General features: G+C 46.1%; 2 protein-coding genes across 4 annotated transcripts in view; both read right to left on the bottom strand.

Annotated features, from left to right (window-relative positions):
* Positions 1-1433: 1433 nt before the first annotated feature.
* LOC119395778 (uncharacterized) lies at positions 1434-3830 on the bottom strand. Of its 3 annotated transcripts, none has more exons than XM_049416768.1 (5): positions 3119-3830; positions 2856-3019; positions 2521-2595; positions 2310-2409; positions 1434-1653 (listed from the first exon to the last, which is right to left on the bottom strand). In XM_049416768.1, the coding sequence occupies exons 1-5, from the start codon at positions 3594-3596 to the stop codon at positions 1574-1576; spliced, it is 897 nt and encodes a 298-aa protein (XP_049272725.1). In that variant the 5' UTR covers positions 3597-3830; the 3' UTR covers positions 1434-1573. The 3 variants fall into 3 exon arrangements, with proteins under 3 accessions (XP_049272725.1, XP_049272724.1, XP_037518714.1); XM_049416767.1 differs by having other exon boundaries at positions 2856-3029; positions 3078-3830; XM_037662786.2 differs by having other exon boundaries at positions 2856-3830.
* A 4358-nt stretch (positions 3831-8188) lies between these two features.
* Positions 8189-16808, bottom strand: part of LOC119395779 (centrosomal protein 43) — a 38489-nt gene continuing 29869 nt past the window's right edge. Inside the window, exons 7-8 of the mRNA XM_037662791.2 lie at positions 16094-16184; positions 8189-8487 (exon numbers count right to left, since the gene is read on the bottom strand). Coding sequence (XP_037518719.1) covers positions 8407-8487; positions 16094-16184 — 172 coding nt within the window. The 3' untranslated portion in view covers positions 8189-8406. The remainder of the gene's footprint in view (positions 8488-16093; positions 16185-16808) is intronic.

Genomic DNA, 16808 nt, shown 5'->3' on the forward strand with positions numbered 1-16808 from the left:
GCATCGTCACCAAGTGCTTCATGCGCATCACCTGTGCCGCCTGGAGAGATGCCTCCCTCGCCTGATGTGCAAACTTTACCTGTGCGAGCAAGTGTGCCTCAGTGTGGTGAACCTAAGCGTATGCGCTGTGGTCATACCGTGAAACCACAGCGCACATTGAACCTGTAACTATCCCGAGAGGGAAGATGTAGTTGACGCCGAGTACTTTGTATAGTCGCTAATGGCTGGCGCTGTGGGCAGGCGAGCGCCCCGAGATTGGATATATAGTAGCAGATCGAATAAAAGGAGTCTTGTTGTTGCTACGGGCCGTGCTCGTGTCTTTACTCGGCGTCTCCAAACACTAATGGCTTCAGAAAAAAAAGCCTTGTGTTTCTAACACCGGTGCTAGGAATTATTTGCTACCTGCATGTTGTGAATGTCTGATCCCAACTGTGAGCATATCATTTAAATGCTAGCGGCCACCTGGAAACTATCAATTCGAGCTCTAAGAAACACACTATCCAAGGCTGAACTGGCAAACTTTTGTCTTTTTAGCACTTTTTCCATAATGGGGAATAGTTCTGCAAGAACGGAAACGGTGTCAACAGTTGCTGCTTCATTTTTTACAATCTCATCTTACTAGTTTCGAGGTACTTGACGAAAGCCAGCAAAAGAACGGGACACGAGAAAAGGCAGACACACAGACCGCTGGACTAACATCTGTGACTTTATTGAAGAAAAACATTCAACCAAGAAACCTCATAACGCATGTGCAGCACGTCTGTATCACCTACAACGTCAGCCGGTGAAAGATTACGCAATCATCTTTCTTGCCATCGTTGCAACACACTAAATTCCTTGTCAATGAGGCAAATTGACGGTGTGCTTATACATCTATCTCCGCTTTTCCTAATGTAGTATGCCTCCACAATTTCCCTTTCTTCCTTGCCCTTTCCTCTTCCCAGATAAGCGACATTACTGAAAAGCGGGTAGCAACCGCATTCCCGACAGTGACGTGCAAGATTCGCCCCATCATTCGAACTCAAAGAAGCGTGATGCTCACGCAACCTAGTATTAATACATCGGCCGGTTTGGCAGATGTATACCTTATCACAGGTCACCGGAATGTTGTACACAACACGTGTGGCACATTTCGTGAAACAACACTCGTGTTTCGTAGTGCACACCAGATTGCTAGTCTTTCCACGAGCCACACATGAATTACGTGAATTAGTTCCAGCGGTGTGTGTGTGTCTGCCTTTTCTCGTGTCCCGTTTTTTTGCTGGCTTTTGTCAAGTATCATGAACCAACTGGCCCAGATCTCAACTCTTCTGCATAGTTGGAGGATTGGTTCCTGTGCTATAAAACACGAATTCTACTTACTCATCAGCAAATGTTGCATCGAAAGTGCAACTCAAGATGTCGGGCTTGTGTGTCACATCACGCCTGTCTGGCATGTGTACTACTAGCGATGCCTCAGGCGAGACAAGAAAGCTGGCCTCTTCTCTAGATGCCTATCACTTTTCTCCTTGATGTGCTTGAGCATTGGGAGGCCTCTTGACTGTTCATGCACGTGATGAGGTACGTATCGATGTCATCTTCTTCTCCTTCTTCTTTTACCGACCTGCGTTCCCTTCTCCATTGTAGGCTTCATAATGAGGTTAACTTGAGTCCCTGCATTAAAAGTCAAATTGCAACTCACTACGTGTCAACAGGGCAATTTAGGTGAGAATAGCTTTAAAGAGTGCTGTAAATTGCAATGAGATTAGCTGAGACATTAAGGTGAACTTGCCCTGCAATTAGGCACTGAGAATTGGCATAGCCAGGGAGGTGATAGGGTTCAAGCTGCCCCAAAACGTTTTTGCACCCATTATATGCCTTACGTACAAGCGTAATTCGAAGGTCGCAGGTTCAGTCCCTGCCAGCGGCAAGTCATCTTTTCGTCCACTATACTTTCTTCACATTTATATCGTAATTGCTACAGATAACACCCCCTACACTTCCCCTGGCATTACTGTCTGTTCTCATTAATATTGCGTTTAACAAACAAAGAACGAGCCCTTTCCTTCTTACGTACAAGTGTGACCCCTCCTCCTCACAATGTATCCTGGCTATTCCCCTGCATCACGCTGAAGCCAATGAATGTTGCTACTATCCAAGTACACGAAAAACAGTTAACCAACTTTAGTAATCCTAATAACATCACAGCGTTGAGATTCTTGGGATAGTTCTCACTGCTTATCATGGGAACAAAGAATGCTCCATTTTGTAAATTGAATGAACAAGGGCCCATGTTCGGAGAGCGAAAACGTGATTCGAAACGCACTCACCAATGCTACTGCCAGGCCGGCAAACTTGCACAACTTTGGTATAGCCAATGCTGCTACCCGTCGACGAACCATGTGTTTGCGTTCCCGCGTCAACACTCGCCTATAAATAAGGAACAATTGTAAAGATGCGGACGTCAGGCGCGCCCAAGCTGTAAGGTGACTCACCACAGTTGAGCGCAAATGCTATTAATTTTTCGTCTATGTTACCTACCTTCGCGTCAATGTTGCTGGAGGCATCATCAATATCAATAACCAAATATATGTTTTCAGATTCAGCACATTCAGCCTGAAAATAAAACAACGGCATGTTTTATGACCTTTATCTGTGCAGGGGCGTAGCCAAGGGGGGGGTTGGGGGGGTTCAAACCCCCCCCGAAATTTTTCAATTTTGCTTGCGCATATATACACGCACACATACAAACGCACGCGCGAACATACATAAAGTATGGCTGAACCCCCCCCGAAAAAAATTTCTGGCTACGCCCCTGTATCTGTGAATGTCATACATTTATAGTTCTTTTCATCAAGAACGAACTCCGCACTCACCGCGTCGTCGCTGTCAGACAGAGGTTCTTGCAGGTCGTCGGTGCTCGCCAGGCAGGACACAGGCAGGACCAACTGTTGTTGCAAGTCGTCGGTGCTAGCCAGGCAGGACATAGGTAGGACCAACTGTTGTTGCAAGTCGTCGGTGCTAGCCAGGAAGGACATAGGTAGGACCAACTGTTGTTGCAAGTCGCCGGTGCTAGCCAGGCAGGACACAGGCAGGACCACCTGTTGCAAGTCGTCGGCGCTAGCCAGGCAGGACACAGGCAGAGCCAACTGTTGTTGCAAGTCGTCAGCTGTAACAAGGCAGGAGTCGGACAGGACCAACTGTTGTTGCAAGTTGTCAGTTCTAGCAAGGCGGAACTCGGGCAGGACCAACTGTTGTCGCAAGTTGTCAGTTCTAGCAGCGGTTCTAGCAAAGCAGGACTCGGGCAGGACCGACGGAACGGCGCTACGGGAAAGCAGTGCTTTGAAAGGCATGTTACAAGACTTGCTCACGTTGCGGTTGGTCTCGTAATCCTCTTCCCGAAAGTGTAGCGAGCACACGTGCAGATTTCTCGTTCGTTTAGCACGATGTCGCATAGGCACGGCACTAAGCCACTTGGAGCGCATGGGTTCACTCTGCGGTAACCAGTGGTAACTCACGCCGGCATCGGCTTGCACGTCGATTACCTTGTTCAAGGTGGTCTTGGTACAGCACCGCACATTATTCGGGCAACCGACAACATCGCATGGTTGCGGCATCTTGTCTAACTTGCGGTTAGAGCTTAGATCTTTGGTTAGAACATGGGAGATTGAGTTTGCTGCATTGTTTGGTGGCCGAGCAGAGCCCGAGCAGAGCTTGCGCAACAGTACGCAACACTACCAACACTAGTCTACCGCGTTCTTTTTTCTTCGAGTCAGATAGAAACGCTCAAATAGCATTTTATGCCGTTTTATCACGCACTGCGATGAGCTGGTTTAATGTGACTTGTTTGATTACTATTGAATAATTGTTATGAGGGCGTACCGGGCGTACTGCGTCATCGGGCTGGTGCTAGAATGTCCCACAGGTGGCGCAACTCGTGTCCTACATTTCGCTTAATTTCTCGATTACTAAAGAGTTTCTGCACGTAATTTTGACGTTTCAGACGTTCTCAATCATTTACCTTTCAACACAAATTGTTATTGCATTTAATGTGCCTTATGTGTACAATATGCCGTATTTGTACATCAATCAGGACTGGCTAGAATTTCGCTTTGCAAATGATTGTCGCGACGTTGTGTTTTGTGAATTTGTGCCCTGAACTTCTGGCCTCATTCTTTTTTGCTTTGCAGAACACCCTTATGCGAGTTCTTTCCCTCAATTTTCCATGTGTCGCGTAGCACGTGCGAGGGTGTGCGGAGCAGGGGTTGGGGGAATTCAAACTCCCCCCGAAATTTTTCAGTTTTGCTTGCGTATATATGCACGCACACATACAAACGCACGCACGAACGTACATAAAGTTTGGTTGAACCCCCCTCCCCCCCGAAAAAAATTTCTGGCTACGCCCCCGGTGCGAATTCGTAATGACGCAACTGGTGAATGTGCACCGTCCCCTTACGCTGTACAACAAGCTTATAATCGTGCAATTTGTTTCAATTTTACAACTTGGGCAGCATTGGAAGAATTTAGTTTACACTCTTTTCAATCTGGTGCACATTTAATGGCACAAAGCATTGTTGGTGCAGTTTGGAACAGCTGTACATTCCACTCGCTGCAGCTTCCTGCAATGAAATTCAGGTTCGCCCCCTGATCACAGCCATCCTTACATACAGTGGCACATTCCCAGATTAAGGGGGATATGGACAGCCAGTTCATTTGGTGCTAACTGCAGCTTGCACGGTTGTGTCCTGGTGTAACAGATGCGAATAAAAGAAATTGCTGGATGTACCAATGTAGATGAAAATCGTCCCACTACAATACAGTGAAACATATACAAGATTAGAAGGAGATTGATCATAGTGAGGTTTGGCTGTTGATAGAAAGAATTCAGTGGAGATTTGAAAGTAAATGCAAGACAAGTGCATTAGTGTTACTCCAAATTGCTTAAAACAGCCAGCACAGCTAAAAGCGGTTAAGCCAAGCTGATTGGCACAAAACCAACATCGGCTGTGCTGCGCCATGTGGGAGTATCAATAATTAAGACAGGCCATCCACGCGCATACAATAGGCTTCAAATATGAACTAACGCTTCAAATATGAACTCAGGTTTTTCCACTTTCCTCCTCCTGAAGATAACAGGTACAGTCAAACACAGAACTTTACGAACCACGAGATCTCAGGGAAACATTCAATGCCTGAGCAGCTTGTAGCAGTTGCCAGAAAAACTGTTACTACATATTCTAGTCGAGAGCCGAAATGCAATTGATACCAGGCTGCATTGTGAGGCTGCGGAGCCATTGGGCTTTTTCTCAGATTTCATAATCCACAATATTTTGCAGTTGACTGTACCTCAGAAAACCAGACAGGGGCTTATCTTTGTGGATGACCGTGCTTAGTGCTTCGTATTATGGTGACAGCATGAGAGAGAACAGTGCAAGGAGTTGCTAGAGTCAGCTGGACTCCTTGCTGTGCTCTTAAACGCTTTTAACAATGAAGATCACCAACTGTGCAAGACCGTTCCGCTATTATTGCGTAGTAATCTTCTTTCTGCAACTGCAGTAATGTGTTGCAGCGGAAATGACTGAAAGATGGAAGAGGTGAATATAGGTAATATGTATGTGTTGTTGATGTGTGTAGTAGGGTAGGGTGGGGCAAAACGCGACAAAAATTTGAAAATAGTGAATATTTATTTTTATTTCACTCGTTGCCATAAAATGTCAGCACAGGAACTTTCTATTGGGTACAAGGTACGTGCTACATAAATATGGCCATGCTGCGACTGTTAAAAGTATTATTTTAAAAAGAAACAAAAAATGCATCACGTCTCATTTTGCCCCAACCTGCGGGGCAAAACGAGACACTGCGTAAAAAACGAGACAGCGTGAAAAAATTTTATCCTTTCAGTTCTTGCAGTAGAAGCACTTCAAATTCAGTTTTTCGGCCTCCACGCAGTCTTTACGCTCCACGCATTGAATCCAGACAGAACCCGGCGCTGTGTTGCTCCGAAACTCCAGAAAAGCATTCAGTGCTTTTTTCATGTCGTTTTCCTCCCAGGAAACTCTAGATGATATTTTCTTAAAAGTCCGCACCATCCTGAGCAAAAAAATATTATATATAATGAGCGTAAATAAACGGTTCACTTAATAAGACACTTTCTAAGGCAATTCAATGCCTTTTTGTCGCGTTTTGCCCCTCTCACATGCCCGAATTCAAAAAATTTTGCCCTTTGGCCCACGGCACCAAATGAACTAAACTTTTGGTGGCATGTAGGTAGTAGTATAAAGTAACAACATAAATACTTACGTTGTTGTATTGTCGCCGGGTAGCCTCATGCACGGAACCGAAAATTTGGCCGAGCAGAATTTCGCCCCGTTTTGGCGGGTCATGAAAACACTGGCATCAGCCGCGCAATTTTTGACGCACGAACGCTGTGAACAATCGTCAACTTTTACATAAAAAAATGTCGAACACTGCCGGCAGCTATCGCCAAAATAGAGAAACAAAGAAAAAGTACTTTTTGTATTAGCTATAGAGGGCGGCAAAGTCAAATTGTCGCGTTTTGCCCCGCGTCTCATTTTGCCCCGCCTTACCCTATACAGTATAACACATGCTGTACGTACCATTTATACCAATGCTACACGACAGCTACTTACTAGAAATAAATTTCAGGACAGCTGGCTACTACCAGAGTGCACAAGCAAGGATGCAGAGGGATATGCTATTTAATGGTATACAAACATAACTGCACTGGTGTGGATGTGATGTTACCAATATGAACGTCACTTCCACAAGTATGCGTCTTTTTTTTTACGCAGAACAACATTTCATAAATGAAACCACAATTTTGTAGCAATGCAAATTGCTTGATTCCATCTACAGCTCGCCAAGATCTCATTCATAATGCAGCAAGAGCATAAAGTCAGACCCCTGATCATGTGTGAAAAGGAATGGCACAGAAAAGACGTCACTACAAAACTGCGGGGCGATCACTCAGAGATTGGAAGAGGTACCAAAAACGTATCAACAACACCTGCCTCTTTGTTTCCTACAAGATCTGCAATGGTACTCATGCACTGCAAGAACTCGTGCACAAGCTTCAAAATTGTTTCCCAATGGCTGATAAAGATCATTGTTTGTGAAATGTAATACACACTATATCAACAGCCCTAGAGGGACCACAGATCGCCATCTCCAGGCAGATGTTGGCTCACAGATGGCTGGTAGTTCTAAATATGGCGAGAAGCCCTTTTCCATGGAAGTAGGGGATGCAGGCTTGCACACCTTAATGCTGTTCACAGATAAGAAAGATTCATACCTCAGATGCCCCAGGCTTCTTTCAAGGGGAGGTGATATCTGACATCGAGATGATGATGATCGCATAATCACTGTCAATAATACTAAAGTTGTTCACATCCCAGTGAACCTTCCGAAACAATAAGAACCAAGGACTTCATGAGTTTACGTATCCTGCGTGGCACTGTGTGCGGAAACTTCAAGGAAGAGGGGATCAGGACATCCAGGCATCCCCCTGGATACAGGCATGTAAATGGTGAACTCGCATGTGTACTGATATGCCTACTGTGACATGAGTCACACGACACACCTCGGGGCCTGTACAAAAAAAAACTGCCTTAGACCAGTTCACTCTACTAGCACTATAACACACCAGTTAGGAAGCACAGTTTTAATTTATCAGCAAGCCTTTTAGTGCTTGTAAATTACACAGTTACTACTGGACATCTCAGGCAGGAATGGTGGCATCACCTGGTAACACAGAGCTCAAGCTGGCAAACACAGCCATGATTGCAGTATACAACAATATCCATGCTACGGTGCTGCTGGTATATAAGTTCTTATTTAGCACAAACACTTGTTGATAATTGTGATCAGACAAAGCAACAGGACGCTGCTAATGGCATCTGGCAGCTCCGGTATCATGCAAATGCCACTGCACACATGTACTGAAATTCCAGACACGCTAAATCCTGGACTCGCTTTATTATTGTGTTCATCCACAGGTATAGCGTTTAGCTACTGCATGGCACAGTTCCAGACAGCCACTGTGAACGATGCACTGCTAGCAAGCAGTTCCACCAGTGGCAGAAATTTCATCCGTGGCATGTGAATCAAACGACACTGCGAATGAATGCCGAGCAGGTGGCGTGATCATATTGCCGTACCCCCACACCTGCAGCACGACCGAAAGTTGTGAGATACAACACTCTTGATGCAACAAGTTGAAACTATTTAATCAGCATCAGCTTCTACAAATGATGCGGACGCAATCAGAGTGTGATCAAGTGTGAATATTGCAACGTCTTTTTGGACACAATGCAGCGTGTGCACCTCTGTAGTGAAGAGAAAGCATAAAACTTCGATGCGATCCGTGAGCACCGAACACTGCTGTCTTGCTGGCCGACAGTAGCACGGTCAGTGGGCTGGCTCGGCATAGTCGCAGCCTTCGACGTCACTCGCCCGGGAGACTGTCAGGTCGACTGTGCGATCATCCGCCTGCAAATTAGACATGTGGCTCTTTATGCAATGCGCGACAGTGAAGCTTCAGAAAGTGTCACAAAATGAAGTTTAACAAAACATACCTAGATAAAACATACTATTCTCGGCATCAGACATGCAAAGTTTATTTAAAAAAAAGCTTTACGTGAATTAACCAAAATAGCAAGGAAACTTCGAGAAGCCTTGAAACAAAAATGCAAGCACTCGTTCAAAGATGGCTTCACGGTTTCGGCTGTGCTCTGGTTCGCTTACGCCTTGCTGAGGTTGTGACAAAGTGAACCACAAGGTCAGCATCAATGCTCTGGTTGCAAACATAGATCATGTGCACACGTGCCTATATTTGAGGTTGAATTGCAAGAAAAGTATGGAAGCCCTCATTTACTCATTTTGACAACCTTAATCAAAGTGTCCAGGAGAAAGCACGCTCTGCACTTAGGAAGAGACAGAAAGGGGGATGCATGGTACTTGAACAACAGCGCAAAAGACAGGACCAAGAAAGAGAAGACACATATGCTTGGCCCAGTCTTTTGCGCTGCTGTTCAAGTGCCATGCATTTCAACCAACTTGCCCAGTCTGCCGTCCTACTTCAGAGGGGAGCAGAACGGGAGAGACTCAGTTTGTCCGAAGATTGGTCACTTGAAATATGACGTCAAAGCATGACAGCCATGTCGAATGATGCCTCCAGAAATTCTACTGGAGGGGGGAGAGGAGGAGCGCTAGTTAATCTAGCCCCTTAAGGCATCCTGATGACTTAAGTTTGCCATAAGCGACTGTTGCTTTTTGGTTTATGTAAAACCAACCACACAGCATCAATGAGAGTAGAGATTCTATCAGTGCTTTTATTGAATTGGATTTTCCATAATATTTACTAACATATCTCTACATTATACCAACATTGTTAAGGTGTATCATGTTAACCATGTAGTGGTAGTTTCAGCGGTACATGCACAATGTGTTGCTAGAAACGAATGGTGAGATGTTGACATGGTGTAGGACTTAAGCCGTGACAAATGCCTACTTAAGCTTGACAGTTCACAAACCACATGTACGGTTGATTTCAGAGGCGTATTCTACTTTGCACAGACGCAACAGATGTGTGTCTTCAGTGGTGCCTATGTCGTGTGCTGCATTGTATGCTGTGCTGCTGCTTCATGGCTACTTGCTTGAAACAAGCTGGCACCACCAGCAGAAAGGGAGCAGGAATATTGTGAACCAGCTCTGTACCTCTCCTGCACCTTTTGAATTGGATGGCATTTTTCGGAGCATGCCATTCAAGGGCGGTGGCAGGATTTTTTTTTTACTGGGGGGACACCCACAACAAGTGAGTTCCCTTGGAGAAGGAGGACGAGGAGGGGGGGGTGCATCTCTTTAGGTGAGCACGCTCACGAGGCATGATAGACCAGATGATGTAGCAACGTGCATACCTGTCAGTCCAGTGATGGCAGTGTCTATTTAGAGGAGGTACAATCAAACTTTTGACAAAGAAAAGATTTTACCCCAGGTTGTTACAGCAACCGGCGCTTCGCGGGAAAACAGAGTTCAGTGACAGACGGTCACATGTCTAACTTGCGCGTTTGATCAGGTGTTGGATGCACGTAAAACAGGCACCTTTCGTTCTCCACCACTGACCTACCTTTGCCACATGGCTTAAAGGGACACTAAAGGCAAATAACAATTTATGTCAGAGTGAAAGCTCAATGTCTGACAACTTCTAAAACGGCAATATTATTAACAGCAGTGCCCTACTTACCGAGAAATTAAGCTAAATGTATCACATGATGAGCGCCACGAGTGGGACATTTTAGAAGTGATACCGATGACGTATGAGAGTCTGCCTACAATAAATCACTAGTAATCAAACTAGCAGCAATAAAAAAAGAACCTTCCGTGCATCAAAAGACGTAATAAAATGCTGTTTGTTCGTTTCCGTTTGATTCATGGAAAAAAGAACCTCTGTGGCGTTGCCATGGGGAACGGCGCGCGTGGTTCAAAGGTTCCGTTTTCGCCGAACTGCGCTTCGCCCGGCGCCCTGCTTCACTCACGCGGTCGCGTCTCAGTGGTAGTTTCAGGATCGCGTACTGCCGCGTGTGTTTTGCACGCTCGTGAAAGTCGCTCTGACAGAAAGTTCGACAAAATACCGCATGCAACGACGCCGGCACTACGAGCCCTCAGCAGCATACTGCGTTCATCGGGGCTCAAATCGCTTAATTGGAGCCCAGCGTCGCGAGCCAATGTCTCGTTGTCAAGTTCTTCGTCCACATCCATTGCGGCGGTTGCGGCAAGCTTCGATGGCCGTTGTTGCTGCTGTGGGTCCCGCTACTTTCGCTCTGCTGCTACTAGTGTCGGTGGCCGCGCAGTAAAGGCGGGCAACGTTGGGCATGGCAGCAGTGACGTATGAAAGTCGGATTTCAGGCGGGTGATTTGAAGTGCACTAACGTGATGCGGACCACTAAAACGTGATTTTATTTCAAAATAAGCACTTCCTTGGCATAAAAGTAGCACTACGAGGTTTCTGGACCGCTATTTCAACATCAACGTCGACTTAATATTTGCCTTTAGTGTCCCTTTAATCACTCTGGATTTCCTGCAAACCGCTGGTTGCTATAGCAACGAGAGATCAAACTCTTTCTGTCTCGACGCTTTATTGTACCACCACTGCCGTCACTGGACCAATGAGAGCATATCATTGCTACTTTATCTGGTTGATCGCACCTTGCAAGCAAGCGAAGAAGTGTCCAATTTGCTTCCAGCAAACCTGACCTGAAGTGTAAGTCAAATAATGCTGCTTTTTAGTTCAATTATAAGCATATGGATTTTAAGTCAGCCATTCTTCATTTCGTACAATGCAAGCACAAAAGACGAAGAGCAGCCACATGGTGCAATATCAACACTGGTACGTTCCTGTCATCAAAAGTTGTCTCACCCGTTGCTGGTTCCTCAAATTAAAGATGACTATGTGCATGGAGCTATGTATTTGTACATATTTTTATGCTGACTCATTAACTTACAGATGTACTATTCGCCTCTTATTCCAAGCAGGCAACAAGTGGTTGCCAGTTTGGCAGAGCAGCACAAACAACCAAGCTTGTTTAGCCACCAACCATGACAGGCACTTCTGTCAGAAAAGTACAGTGTAGAAATGAGCGAGGATATGCAGTCACAAGCTATGTCTAGTCTATTAAACGTGTAAACTGTGCACACTAAAGTACTTTGAAGAATGATAATTAAGCAGGCCTAAAACTGCATGCCATGAACATACCTGCCAACCTAGCGGCATGAAAATTCGGGAGACCGCAGCGTGTGTGGGGGGGGGATTACTGAGACTGGAGACTGACATCAGACAGGGGTTAGGATGTTTATTTTGAGCTGCTTTGTTCTTTCATCATGAGAAACTCTGTTTTTGTAGTGGAGGGAACCCAATCCCGTGAATAGGCATACTGCGCAGATCGCACTGTCTTCGCAGCTCTTTTGGAAAATGCTGCCGATGTTGCCTTGCCCTTCCGCAGCATGAACTGCTTCTGTGCTGTTCTTATGCTTCTGTGAAGCAATGTGCACCTTTATATCGGCCTTCCCGCCGTGCGACACCCTTACATCATAGGTGCACGTGGTGCAGAATCGGCACTTGTCACCTTTCCGCGAAGTCACAAAGCACAGAAACTCAGCTGTGTGTGAGTCCAGAAACACATGCAAGTACTTCTTCTTTGCTTTTGACACCGCCATCTACCTCCCAACTGAACTCGGGGAAACACGCAACCCCCACAACCACATAACAAACACAACTGACGCCTAGGCAGGCGGCGTGGGCCTAGCGTACAAATTGCACTTGAATTTCCTTCAGACACGGTCGTGCTTCAAACGACGCCTCCTCTAGAAAGATGTCTGCCTGCCGCGCTCATGAAAGATCTGTTTTCAGTGGTGGTAGCTAGCGATGCTTGCGGAGGTCGCCCGCAAAACATTTCCGCACTCACACGGCCGCCTCGATCGGCGCCGGCGCCGTGGCGCGCACGCCCCCCTTCCACCGAACCAACCGACCGTCATTGGCAGTTGGCGATCTGAAGTTGCGGGCGTTGTTACAGGTTTCAAATTGACAACACGTCGCATTAACGCAGACACTCTCGAAGAACTCGCATGAACGCTTCCTGCCCAAAGTATGCGTGGAATGGGGGCCCAAACAGACAGACGAAAAAGTTTTTCACTCTTCGGCCACTTTTCGGGAGATTCGAGATAGCATTCGTACAATCGGGAGATTAGGTCAAAATTCGGGAGTCTCCCGGACAATTCGGGAGAGTTGGCAGGTATGCATAAATGGTCACCCACTTGCTGTTTTCAGTGTCCAGTCACTCACACCAGGGAGACTTGGAGATGCGATGGTGCTCACATGCGCAAAATTGGCTTGTTTTGTTATGTTCTGGCATTACTCGATGTCAATGAAGAGTGACTTGCATTCTATACCAAGATAATGATGAGCTGTCAATGAACCTGCCAAATGAACAAGAGCACCAGATGATGCTTTTGTAGAGTAACTGCAGCTTTTATGGGGAAATGAAATCAGCGGTTAGGGCTACCTTCGGTAATCTCTTTACAGCAGATTGCGCTGTGCTGGGTTATAGGCATTATCAGCAATAAGCTTGGGTTGTGGTGGGTCCAATGCAACAGCGATTAATGGCTGTTGAATTCCTTGACACCACAGCTGTCACCGTTTCACAGCTCCGAAGGCACGGTTGTATGATACGAAGCAGGAAGCGGTCACAAATTGACATGTGCTAACCCTTCACCTTCACTGTTTTCGTTCTCTGCACTCATCAGAACGGCATGCCTTGTGTGACTTCCCAGCTAATACCACATTCAAGTACCCCACATGGCAGCAGTACTGCTCGCATGGGTTTTGCTTTTGTTTGTTGCTTATTTAAGCTTATAAATTTGCTGAACGTTTCTACTGTTGGACATGTGACAGAATTAAGTGCTCTGGGAACATAAGATTGTCATTCTTGTGCTTTAGGGGTTGTTAAACCAAAGATTTTAAAATTGTTTTATGCATAAACCTATGGAACTAGCAACTTGAAGATACTGGTGTATATGTTTTTATCGTTCTAGTTTGAATATGATGATTTTTAATGTGATAGCGTTAGAGAGCTCGTTTCGCAGAAATTCCGCCGTCGGTGTCGTTTGTGAGCGAAAAATCATCCGTGATCGAAAAATAGAGAGAGATGCAAATAAAATAAACAATAAAAATCTTCGGTCCCATTGACATCGAACCCTGGCCGTTTGCGTGGCAAGCAGGTGTCCTACCACAAAGCCACAATGTTACTTGCATCTGCTTCGGAAAAAAACTCTACATAAATGCCATGTAGTGGAAGGAGTTTAACACATTTCGTTCGGTAGATGTCACAACAAAAATGAGCCCATTTGGCGATTTGTAGGAGCATTGGCGAGGCCATCAAACTACGTTTTTTGCGCGACGCCATGCTTCAAAAAAAGCCGGGACAGTGCACCCATCGCTGCTAAAAACAAACACACACAAACTAGCAAAAAGCTCCAAAAATGGACAACTATGTCCATCTAGTGGAAAACATATCAAGCAAACAGTAAACATTAGATAATGTGCTGCCATCTGTGAGGCATTGTGAGAAACATGTCTCGACTACAGCAGAGCCTATATACCGTACATTGCCGATCGACGTTTTTTTCATAAAATGACCTTCCAAAGTTCGGGGGTCGACCTATACGCGGAATCGTAAAGTCGACTTATCTGTGGGGTTCGACGAAAGGTCGTCGTCCTCGGATTTCCTGCTATACGACGCATCGATAACATCAGCCGCAGAGGCAGCGGAGTCACGGCAACAGCTATCTCTCAACGCGCACGTGCCGCTTCCGGAGCCGGGCATTTTTGGGATCTGCCACGACGATCGCGAAACTATAGCGAAACCACGCGAGGCGAAACTACGGAGCGCGTTTAAAAATCACCGCCGCGCGGCATTAATGCGAACTGCTTGGGAAACACGGTCTCGAAAGCAGCATTTCAAACCTTTGATAGAGGGCGAATGATGCTCTATGAATAAAGAGGAATTTACCTTGCGATGCGCCCTGCAGTTTTGTTTTCATACAACAGAAACGATTCGTTGACAAACCATCGACGTTCTATAAAAAAGCTGGCAGCGCCGTGTGGGCTGGCAACACTTCACTGGGAACTAAACCACATGACCAGTCACATGCACCCGCAAGCGTCTTCGCGTCTTTTTGCACTCACGCCTGTTCGCCATTTCTGCATTTTGCTTCGTTTGCGAGCAGTGGTGTGCGCGACTTGCGACGCTGCCAAACGGACGCCAAGATGCCACCGCTACACCGGCAACAGTATAGCGCTGCTTTCAAGAGACAAGCGAGAAAAATGCATGAGGGAATGGAGAAAACAAAGGACCAAGATCTTCGTGTGCGCTGCTACACGCCGTTCCTTTCACCGACCGAAGTCAGGACGATACCCTGCCATTGAGGAGGCGGTTCAAGATTGGGTTCACGACCACCGACACCCGTTCCGACGCAAGCAGCAGCAGTGGCTCACACGATGGCAATGACCGTGACTGTGTTCTTCTCTCAAGCGATGACCAGTCGTAAGCAATGTTTCACGGGCAAATAAATGTTTCTTTGCATCACTCCCTCTTCTGAAAAACTTATTGGTGAGCTATGGCCGCAGTATAAGGCTGTGTTCGGAGTCAACTTTTTTTTCCCCTAGAAGGGGTTGCAAGTTGGGGGGTCGACTTATAATCGGCAATACAGGGTAGTTTCACCGTTCTAGCACAGGGAAGTGCACAGGAAAGTGCTTTAGATCGAAAACCTGTTACCATTACTATAGATATGCCGCATGCGCGCGTGTCTGTGTGTGTAACAACACACATTAATAAGTATGCACTTAGTGGTTGAAGTGCCCATTAGGGGCCGGATTTTGCTATCGCGTTCAACTCTTAAAGGCGAAGCTTAAGGGTCCCCCAATCTTTTTGTTTCAGTGTGTATGACTAAATTTTAATATCGCTAATGTCGTAAAGTTGCTGTTGTTCCTTTTTTTGTGTTTTTCTTTTTCATTCCGTTACGCATTGTAGATTCCACTTCTGCATTAGTCCTCTTACAGGGCTGCAGTGTGTGCAAATAAAAAAAAATATAAGTAATGTTTCGCTCTGGTAGTCAGCGCTAGTCCTGTTTCATCTGTCTCGCCTTTGTAGTTTTTGCGCTGTTTTTTACTATGACGTAAGGGTTCTTTGTTTAGGCTGATTTCCCTTACTTGGTATTCTAAAAAAAAAACCAGCAATAAATCAGTTTTTTTGAGACTGCGCCAAAAAAAGAGTACGGCCACTCTACGGGAAAGCACTGCTTGTGCAATGGCTGCGCAGTCTGCCTCTCCAGGCATGTGGCACATGCAGACCTGGCGAGAAATCGTACAAGCATCTCATTTTCAAAGATGTTTTCTTCGGCAATGTTATGTCAGTGAGTAGACAGTGTTCAATTGGCATTCCCGCTTTGCAGTGCTGATAAAAGCATAGTGCCGGCTTTTAATAAGAGTGCAAGCGAACATTCGGAAAGCGCAGTTTCGCCTCTCGTTGCACTTATGCCTCACCGTGGTGGACAGGCTGCTGTCGTCGATGCGGGAGAGCTCCTCCTCGACGCTTTCCTCCGATCCACTGTGATCGGTTTTCCGAGAGGTTGTACTGCGCACACAAACCAAACTAGCACCTCAGCTTTGTGAAGGGCACGTTGGGATGAAACACGAATGGTGTTAAAACATAGATGAGTTGGCGTTAGTCTGTTAAAAAACAGACTAACGCCAATTTACTGAGCACTAGGGTAAAATATCTGATGCACGGGAGTGTGAGAGCTAATCAGGACAGCTAAGTGAGCTACAACAGCAGCTGGCATTAGAACCAGAGATGCCAAGGTAGAGCTAGGGGGGCTCACCTTGGTCCAGCTTCGCCTAAAGGAATAGTCCCGCTCATATTCTAAGTCACATTCCCCTTTGGCAGGGTCACCGACCTTGGAGCTTACAATGTCACTCTAGAGCCCACAGACCTTTCGCTAGTGGCCCGACCCATACATGCCTGTCTTTTTCCCATTAAAAAAAATTTCTTAGTAAAGTTTTTCGTGAGCTACACAGATGTGACTGGTCTTTAGCATATTGTTCGTGCAACACCCCATGCAGTCACCATGTGGTAAAATATAACCGTGGAACAAAAGCTCTATATTTCAGAACCGGCGTTCACACTTCAGTCATTCTGGATACAGTCGAAACCCGCGATAACGAAATCCCGAGGGAACGAAATTCTCACCGCAACGAA

The sequence above is a fragment of the Rhipicephalus sanguineus genome, chromosome 6 (assembly GCF_013339695.2).
Source record: "Rhipicephalus sanguineus isolate Rsan-2018 chromosome 6, BIME_Rsan_1.4, whole genome shotgun sequence".
NCBI lineage: Eukaryota > Metazoa > Arthropoda > Arachnida > Ixodida > Ixodidae > Rhipicephalus > Rhipicephalus sanguineus.

Coding starts and splice junctions, on each gene's coding strand:
- LOC119395778 (XM_037662786.2), bottom strand. CDS start 3,596: ATGCCGCAACCATGCGATGTTGTCGGTTGCCCGAATAATGTGCGGTGC. Junction 2,596..2,855: donor TGTCTGACAGCGACGACGCG/GTGAGTGCGGAG, acceptor TTTTATTTTCAG/GCTGAATGTGCTGAATCTGA. Junction 1,654..2,309: donor CCGGCCTGGCAGTAGCATTG/GTGAGTGCGTTT, acceptor CTTTTAATGCAG/GGACTCAAGTTAACCTCATT.